The sequence below is a fragment of the Neolamprologus multifasciatus genome, chromosome 23 (genome assembly GCF_963576455.1).
Source record: "Neolamprologus multifasciatus chromosome 23, fNeoMul1.2, whole genome shotgun sequence".
Classification (NCBI taxonomy): Eukaryota; Metazoa; Chordata; class Actinopteri; order Cichliformes; family Cichlidae; genus Neolamprologus; species Neolamprologus multifasciatus.
The window spans coordinates 8,204,665-8,214,799 of record NC_140460.1 but is presented as its reverse complement, the minus strand read 5'-3'; the positions used below and the strand labels follow the sequence as shown (position 1 = coordinate 8,214,799).

General features: G+C 41.1%; 1 protein-coding gene across 1 annotated transcript; it reads right to left on the bottom strand.

Annotated features, from left to right (window-relative positions):
* Positions 1–410: 410 nt before the first annotated feature.
* dhcr24 (24-dehydrocholesterol reductase) lies at positions 411–8,585 on the bottom strand. The gene is made up of 9 exons (XM_085150371.1): positions 8,195–8,585; positions 7,533–7,688; positions 6,237–6,342; positions 5,636–5,754; positions 3,918–4,181; positions 3,693–3,836; positions 1,652–1,849; positions 1,382–1,560; positions 411–1,276 (listed from the first exon to the last, which is right to left on the bottom strand). The coding sequence occupies exons 1-9, from the start codon at positions 8,423–8,425 to the stop codon at positions 1,123–1,125; spliced, it is 1,551 nt and encodes a 516-aa protein (XP_085006497.1). The 5' UTR covers positions 8,426–8,585; the 3' UTR covers positions 411–1,122.
* Between the last annotated feature and the right edge of the window lie 1,550 nt (positions 8,586–10,135).

Here is a 10,135-nt window from a genome sequence, read left to right as displayed (position 1 = left end):
ACAATCAGTCATCCACCCATTCACACACTGGTGATGGCAAGCTACATTGTAGCCACAGCCACCCTGGGGCGCACTGACAGAGGCGAGGCTGCCGGACACTGGCGCCACCTGTAGGCAACGGGTGAAGTGTCTTGCCCAAAGACACAACGACCGAGACTGTCCAAGCCGGGGCTCAAACCGGCAACCTTCCGATTACAAGGCGAACGCCCAACTCTTGAGCCACGATCAGTTCACACCCACAGGAGCAGTTCACAACCACACCTGTTCTTTTGAGTCTTTTCCTCAAGGAGAGGAACTGGACGTATTTTGGACACTCATTAAAGTAAACATTCCAGTCTTAATGAATATCATAGTTAAATAAAAACAACAATGCCTCCTCATACTCACTGTACAGATTTTTACCAGAATGACAAAACTAAATATGTTTGTTGTATTTTTATTTAATGTATTATTTATTTCAGACAGTATTTTTTCCACACGTAGTTTTAATTCCTAGTATAGTTTCAGTTGATTATAATAACCTTGTTAAAAACTAGTCATAAAATGGGTGGCTATAATTTATCTGACATTTCAAATAATGTGAAATAACTGATGGGAAAAAGGCATGACAATGAACTTTATTGTAGGAAAAGTTATAATTACATGTTATACACACCTGGAAATATAGTATAACCTCACACTGATATCAAAATAAGTTACAATATATACTTTTTAAAACTGAAAAACAGGAACCATGTATTATACATGTCTTCAAAGTGTATGGCACTTAGGGGAACAATAAGACAAAATTGCCAAACAGGGAGACGTTGCATAATATGTGCAGTATTAAACAGTTTGAAGATGAACTAAGCATTGCATTTTCATATGAAGGCAAAAAAAAGTCACAAAAAACCCTTCATAATAAAATGCTTCTGCTTCTTTGTCACATAGATAAAAATATCCCCACGGGCTGGTTTCCAAAATAAGTATTTCAGTGTGATTAGTCCCACTTTAGAAAATATTTAGCTTTTTTTTTTCCTAGAAACAATCAAAATGTAGCAGCTTCTGTCAAGCTGCCGACAGAAGCTTCATGTATCTGCGACACGGGGCGGAATTCAGGCACCAGGTGATGGGAGATAGGGGTCAATGTCGGGCAGATTTACAGATTTTGTCATAGACTTCTGGAAAGGCTTCTTTACAACCTAATTCATCTCTCAATTTGTGGTACAACTGTCCATCAAACATCTCCCAGAACTCCTCTCGTTCCATGTAGATATCTGCATACAACATCTGGAATCTACATGCCAACGAAACAGCAAAAGCAGTGTGAATTAAAGCAAAAAATATTTCATGTCACTTTTGTTTCAGATGCTTCAATTTGTTTGCTTAATTTGAGACTCACCCATGAACATCTCTGACAAACTTCTCCAGCTGGCGTGTTGACGCTTTAGCTTCAAAATGTTTGACTTTAGGTTCCCCATAAGCCCCGATATCTACATACAGCTCCTCCTCTTGACCTTTGGGGTGAACCATCCCTCTACCTGGTGGCAGCAGGAATGGACACAGCCACAGTGGGTACACCTAAAACAACACAAACCATTTCAATATTAAAGCACAAGTACCTCATACATAAACTAAGTGCCCGGCACACTGATCCATATTTGACTCTTACTTCAATGTCCTTGTGGAAGCGTGTGATGGCATCCTGCAGATGTTTCATGGGTACCAGCATGTCCTGGACCACGTGGTGCTGCTCATAGAGACGTCTGATGGTTTCTCCCTGGGTGAGCTTCAGCAGCGAGATCTTGGGAGGCACCATCCAGCCGAAAAGCCAGCGGAACACGGGGTTGTTGCCAAACGGAATAATATCCTGCAGAAAAAGCACAAATGTACGCAGAGATACTAAAATGTCCCTCTGTAACGCAGAGTGCTGACTCTTTTTTTTAACATGGAGAATTCCCTGTACTTGATTTTCATGATTCATTGTCTGATTTTAAAATCACAGATCACATGCTTTTTTTTCTGTTTATATATTTTTAAAATTTAAAATTCAAAAGAAACAGAACATGTAGACACACAAACATACGTAAAAATAAAATAAAATAATTACAAAAATCAGGTTTTAAAAAACTCTTCTTTCTTGAAAGTTTTATTTCTATCACAGTGAGAATTTTAATTAAATATGACAGTCCTGAAAATACAGTATACCACGAGTCTGCTATCAAAATAAGTTGCAATATATAAAAACGGGATTTTAGGATTCTTCTTATTAATCACAGTCTGTAGCCCAAAATTGCTTTGAAACTGTAAGCTGCACAGAGAACTGATTCATAATCACAGAACAGGGTTAGAATAGCAAGCTGTGACCAGATGTACTAGGATATTGTGATAACTGTTGACCCTACATTTGACATATTATTGATTCTGACATATACTGATCAAGCATAACATTATGACCACTGTTTGTGATGGCTAGACGACTGAGTCAGAGCATCTCCAAATCTGTGTATCTATCAGAAGTGCTCCAAGGAAGCGACAGGGTCATGGGTCGCCAAGAATCACTGTCACTGATGCATGTGGGGATTGCTCATGTGGTCTGATCAAACAGACAAGCTGTAGCTCAAACTGCCCAAAAATGTAATGGTGGTTCTGATGGATGGCCAGATGTGTGTGCATCTCTTATCTGACGAATACCCGGCAGCAGAATGTGGTATAGGGAAAAGAAGAAGCCGGCAGAGGCTGTGGGCATTGTTCTCCTGGGAAACCCTGGATCCTGCCATCCATGCGGATGTTACTTTGACAGGTACCAACCTACCTAAGCAATGTTGCAGACCATTTACAGCCTTTCATAGAAACAGTATTCCCTGCTGGCTGTGATATCTTTCAGCAGGATAATGCGTCCTGCCATAAAACAAAAAATGGTTTAGGAATGGTTTGAGAAGCACAACAAAAACTTTGAGTTGTTGACTTGGCCCCCAGATTTCCCAGATCCAATCAAGCATCTGTGGGACAAGCAAATCCTGGACAATTAAATGCAATCCAAGGAGGCCCCACCTCACAACTTTCAGGATTAAGGATCTGTTGCTAACATCTTGGTGCCACAGTACACATTAGGGGTCTAGAGGAGTCCATGTCTCGACTGGGCGACCAAATATTAGGCAGGTGGTTATAATGTTGTGCCTGATCAGTGTGTCAAATAGCATGGTAGCATCAGTACTGGCTTTGGTCTTCTTACTTTCCACCGGAGGGCAGTGTTAACCTACCAATCACGGTCTGACGCCACCATGTCCAACAACAAAAACGATTCCTATCACAGATTGTCAGTTAGCGATTTAATCAAATCATCATTAAGCCCTGTTTCTGCCTGCTTTTCCCTGCACTGTCAACAAACACAAAATCCTTTGGAAAACAGAGCATCCAAAAGCCCAGAGGTGACTCAACTAAATCTGTCAAACCAATACAATGCATAATTCATCACACCATTTACTGTTACAGAAACAAAGGATGCCAAGCCCTCCTCACTAATGGCTAATGGTGTGTGAGGGTGAGGGATAGGGATAGAGAGACAGAAAGAGACAAAGAGCATGCATTACAGCCTACTAAAGAGAAGTAAGACAGCAAATAGGTAAGATGATGACAAGCTAAAATGTGACAGATTTATGCACCCCCTCAATATAATCCTAAAGCAGATAAAATCAGTTGTGTGTGAGTACCTGAAGCTCCCAGAAGATACTGCGTGTGTGTCTGTGATAGTAGTGTCTCAGAGGGATGTACTCAACTCCAGCGCAATCTTTCTTCAGGTAGCCCTCCACATGTTTAAAGAACCAGGGTTTAAAGTGCAGGCCGATTCTGTTAATCTGATGTTGAAGAGGAAACGGGAAGGTTAATATCATAAAACAAATGAAAACAAATCGCAAGCACAGTCAAAGATGCCTTACCTTGTCAGGTTCTGCGTGGTCAGTCATGGTTCCTGTCATGATAACGGCACTATCCAGACTATACTGGAGTCCCTCAACAAATGTGTTCTGCTTGTTCGCAGAAGCTTCGGTGAAGCGTTTACAGATGTTCTCAAGCCCTCTGACCGGTTCATAGTGCAGCTTCACCCAAGGCTTAGCTGGGACTATTTTAATCTCAGCGGCAACCAAGAAGCCCAAAGTGCCACAGGACCACGGGACGGCGTGGAATAGATCCGAGTTCTCCTCCTTTATGAAGAAGAAGAAAAAAATTACAAAGGTGTGTGGCCCTCTTCTGAATACGACTGTGAAGAGCCAGGCTTTCTGACATTAGGCTATTTGTCTCAGTTTTTCCTCACATACTTCACAGTAGCGACCAGTTTATCTTCTCACAAAGGTGACGCTGTCTGCTTTTGGGGGGAAAAATCATAACATGCAAGTGTGACAAACCAGAAACGGGGCTTGGAACACAGTGTATTTGTCTTTGATGAACCACATTACTGTGTTTAGTTATTTTATTTTTACCAGCAAACAGTTGTAGCCTATAAAAAAATAGCCTATTTTTAGCTCGAGAGAGTTAGAGGGAATTACGCAGGACTTTTTACTCAATCCTTGCCCATTTCTGGTAAACAGAAGGACTTAAAATAGATAATAATTACTAGAATAGACTAAACAGAGACAAAAATGATAATCATAACATCAGTGACATAGTAGCTCACCCCAATTCAGAGGTTACTGAAATGTATGAAGTACAGAAAGAAAGCTATAGTTTGTGTTGTTATTGGTTGGCTGTATTACACAAACTAATGAGAATACAAATCTATTGTGAAGTCATTGAGGCTCACAATCATATCCAGGACAAATGAATTTCCTTTAGCTAAAATCTAGGACTACTAGCGATTGTTATGAAAAATGTAAAACTGTCTGTAAAATGACCAACGTGACACTGATCTTAAGCACAATTGGGATGAAGACTCATCAGGGGTGGGCAATTAATTTTCCCAAGTGGCCACATGAAAAACTAGGCTTGTTGCGGAGGGCAAAACCATCAAACTTATAAAGAGATGAAGTTATTATTTAGCAGAACTGAGTTCAGCTTAAGCTGGGATAGGCTCCAGCACCCTCCTATGTGACCCTGTTAAGGATACGTGGAAGAGAATGGAAGAAACAGTCGTAGTTTCTCATGTGGCCTATTAGGAAAATTAATAGCCCACCCTTGCATTAGGTGATCAGTGTGCACAAGTTTGACTAAAATCTGCTCAAAACTTGAGGAGGAGTACCGATTTGTGAACTGTGCAGAAACAGATTAGCCCACTGGTCCTTTGACCAGGTGAGCTAAGAAGGAGAAATGTTTCTATCCACTGAAACTGAGGGTAAAAGTTTCCATAGTTATTTTTCATGGTGAAATTTTAGTGCGTTCTTGCTAATGAACCTTCTACCATGAATTAAAACCATGCTAATATAGTGAACACCAGATACTCCATCTGAGCAAAGCTGATTTCACTGCCTATGGATATTTCTTCAAATAGAAAAGCAGAGACAGCGTAATTGAAATCATAATTTTGTTATCTCAAAAAGCAGAGATAATTTAGTAAGGCATGAGTGCAAGGATGGCATACTAACCCACAAAATTCTCTTTAGAATACAAGCTCCTGGACTCAGACATATATCACCTATATACTTAACACAAAATCAATACTCACCTCTGTGCAGCGTACTAAACTGCCATCAGCTAGAACCAGTTCATAGGCAACACAGATGTGCTGAAACAGCCCATAAATATGGGATGATGACTCTATGCCGGTACCCATCACTAGCCCACCTGAGAGAGGACAGAGAATCATAAACGTCCTTTGCTAATTCAATTTCTACCCGGGTAAGTACAACACCAGGCGGACACATGAGCAGGCAGGAAGATCTGCCTGCTGTGAGTGTGTGTGTGTGTGTGTGTGCACACGCGTGTGTGGACATGAGGATAAATTAATGTACTGCGGCCTGATTGGAAAACATTAGACTGTTGATGCGTTGTTTATAACATCAGGAAATCCATTATGAAACCCAATCCAGGGGTGCTTCCAACACTGCAGCCATTTCCTCCCAGTTTCGTCTTTTGAGCTACAACATCAGTCCTCTAACGCGATTAGAAAAGTCGTTGAGGCTCTAAACAGGATGCAGTGACTGACAGAGGAAATGCAGGATTTACATCAGTGAAATCGGTGCCGACATCATCGGTACATCTCTCTATTTGCAGAAACCACAGAAGGTGCCGATCCATGATTCCAATGAAAATAAAGCACAACGTACCCACAGTGAGGTCATCCAGCTCTGGCAGCACTGGCAATGTCCAGCCGATGGAATTGAGGAGAGCGGTGACTTGACCCATGTTTGCCAGCGGTTCAACTCTAACCACCTAAAAAACAAATATATTTTTAAGTAACAATCCACCAGCAGGTTCTCCTGCTTCCATCTCACCCTCCTTTGTCACACCAACCCCTCTACATGTCCTTCTTCACTACAGCTTCCTCTTTTGCTTCTGCCTGCCAACTCTATATTCAACACTATCCCTCCTCAAACACATGTCCAAATCATCTTGCCTCTCTATCTTTGTCTCAAAAGATAGATCCTCACAATTTACGTGGAACTCGTGCCTGCATGAAAGTATTGAGCCAAATAATTAGACAATGTGCCATGCAGAAATAAACACTTTCTGTGAATGTAAGAAATGGCCTCAGTCTATCCATCCATGTACAAACTGTTTGATTCCAACACTGTCTGGACTATTTGGACTGCATGGACTACATGGACATTTATAAACTGTTCAGTCCACCTTAAAGACTTAGGGTTAAGGACGATCAATAATTTTCAGTTGCTGGTCGAGAATAGTTTTCCACTTTTAATTAAGTCTTCGATTTCTCTCAAAGTTTTAACACTTAAGATATTGCAATAATTCACCCAACTTTTATCTGATTGGCTGTAGCTCAGGTGGTAGAGCAGGTCACCTACTGATCGGAAGGTTGGTGGTTTGATTCCTGGCTTACCCTAGTCTGCATGTCAAATATCCATAACCCCAAATTGCTCTCCGATGCATCCATCGGAGTATGAATGTGTGTGAATGTTAGCTAAAAAAAGCACTTAGACAAATGTGCTGGTGTGAATGGGTGAATGCACAAGTTGTATAAAGCGCTTTGAGTGCTCAGAAGAGTAGAAAAGCACTATATAAGAACCAGTCCATTTACCATGATTGGCTCATTGTTGCTGAGCTCTCTTTAAAGACACATTTTTAAACATGTTTTATAAATAAACAGACAAAATCAATCAAATAGCTGCCATTCACATCATAAAACAAGACGTGGTAAATAGCCATTCTTTTCCCTACAGATAGAAAGTTTTTATTGTTGCGGTAATATGTTTTAATGATAGATGTCAAAGCACAATTTTTTAAAATAATACCTCTATTGTATTTTCATTACTATCTGACTTACTAACTGGGGAACTTGACAGAACTGAGCCCAGGTTGATGCTGTTTCATCGGTTACAAATATTTCTGGTTGAGTTCACAGATACGAAACACTTGGAGTTGAGTTTGTTGCCCCCTCATACCTGCTTCTTTGTGTCCACCTCTAGAATGTCCATCATGTTGATCATAATGTTCTTGTGGGTTTTCTTGTACTTGCCCACTCTGAGAGACACAGTGAGCCAGCCGGGGCGACCTGTACACATGTAGGTCTTAGCGCCCTCCTTTCTCCAGTCGCGCACCTGAAATGTCACATATGGAGATGTCATGGTTGGTATCCATTAGGTGACAGCAAAATCCTTTTAGTGATACAGCTGTTGAGTGATTAGTTAATAAGTTTAAGTTATTGAATAACTGATTCCCTTTAAACGAGTCTAATTAGTTGAGGTGAAACCACACCACTGTTTAACTTTACAAAGCTGCTTGTAATCCACAGAATATACACACACAGTACATCTGTTATCCCATCTGAATCAAAAGCAGCCTGTTAAAAGTTTCCACAAGCATGACTCACTGCAAACAACACATGAAACTTTATGATCAATAACTGACTGTAATTGTTATTGATCATTAAATATCATGGTGGCCCAAATTAAAAGGGACGACTCTGCAACATGAATGAAACATTGAGATGTAATAGAAATAAAGCTGCGTGCCTTATTAGTTTAGTAATGATGGATTGCATTTATATAGTAATGACCGAAAAGGACAGTGCAGCTCTGACACCTGTTCACGCGGACACGCTCACCTGTCTCTGGATGTCTCGCACGCGCTGGTCGTGCAGTTTGGGCGCAGAACACATCTTGAAAATGAGCCACGCTCTCGCATAGTAATACACATCAAATATAACGGAGAGCGGCAGCAGGAACAAGCACACAAATATCCACCTCTGGTGAACTATCACGTAATCTAGACCTTTGACTTTGATCCACAGCAGGAACAAAACCACCAAACCTCCTAAATACAACAGTGGAACCATCGTGTCCGGGCAGATCGGCACTCACTCTCCTCTCTTTCCAAACTAAAGATATCCGCTTCACTTCACAGCTGGGGAAGTAGCGCTTTTGGTGAACTCTGTATTGATTATCCCAACCCCCAAAACTCGATTTCTGATCACCCCTTCGCTGGGATAGGTGAGCACGGCTAGGTGGTAGGCAAGCCCCTCCCCTGCTTAACATTGATTGGGCGATAATACCAAAGGGGCGGAACCTGTCGTGTAAGCTTTAAGTTAACTGGTCCACTAAGTGACTGAAGGGAATACCAGAAACGTAGCCTTTTTGTTGTTTACCCAATCACGGAGCACGCATGCTGTCACACCATGCACCCTGTCCTCGTGGCTGTGTTACAACACTGTATTTACACAGTATCACAGGTTGGACCCTGTAGTTTAATGCGGACACTTTAAGTTTAAATTAACTTCTTTAGTTTCTTGCAGAAGCAGGCTTTGTCATAATCAGTGCATGAATGCACTCCCAACATGTCCATGGCTGTAGGTCAGTTACATGCATTGTTCTCCCCATCTTTTATAAAGTAACTGGTCCATTAGATACATGTTCATTTATAGTGTGCGCATGTAAATCAGTGGATAGTAATAAACCTGAGTGCGCCTACCCCCTTTGGTGCAGATTAGCTGTTGAAAGGAGAGACATTAATGATCCTTTCTGGTCGAATCAAAGCAGCCTACCTTTCCACAGTATTGGCATCATTAGGTTAAATGGCTGGAGTTTGTGTTTACTACTAATAGCAAAAGTTAAAAAGCTAAAATTGTAACAATTACACCTTTTAAAATAAAAGCTGACCTATGTCTGAATACATTTTCACAAGCATGCGCTTAGCCAGCTATGAGGCCACCAAGGTTCATAGTGTGGTCTTTTTTTAATTCATTTTTTCATTTTTTTTATTTTGGAGTTTAAAATAAAAAATTGAAGCCAAATGAAAGTAGACACTCGTTTTCAGATTATTTTTGGCATTTAGATTGGACATCCCTTTTTTTGGTCCTCTCAGCCATACAGCTGTGTCTGTGAGCTCACAAGCCCCACACACTTGCTGTTCAAACTTTCTGTCTCTGAGGGGCAAAAAGATAGGTGGTGGACTTGATATGGCAGACTTGAAGATGTTAAGACTTTTTTCTACAGTGGTCAAGATGGAGAGATTAGAAATGTCATCGGGCCAGCTCAGGTTCCAGCGGTTTGGAGACAAAGTTAGAGAGGATAAGCTGAGATGGTTTGTACATGTGCAGAGGACAGATAGACTCGACAAAGGATGTAAACGATGGAGCTACCAGCCATGAAGAGACGAGGAAGACCACAGAGAAAATGTAGTGAAGGAGGACAATGCACGAGATTGTGTGACGTAAGAGGATGTGAGGGATAGGGTTAGATGGAGGCAGATGATCTGCAGTGGGGATTTAAAAAGAGCAGAGAAAAGAAGAAGGGGAAGGAGCTTAACAGCCAACTTTTAGACAGACTATGACTAAATCTATCATCACATTAAGTTTTAGGATGCATTGGTGCAAATGACTGGGATGTCTTCATAAAGGCAAATCAAGTAGCTTGTATTGTCATTTCTGATCTGAGCACCCTAACCTCATCTGAACCTCATCTGCTCCTGACAAATACCTCCTACAATATAATAACAGATTGACAGGTCTCAGTCCATAACAACAATCTAAAGGTCCAGGTGAAAATGG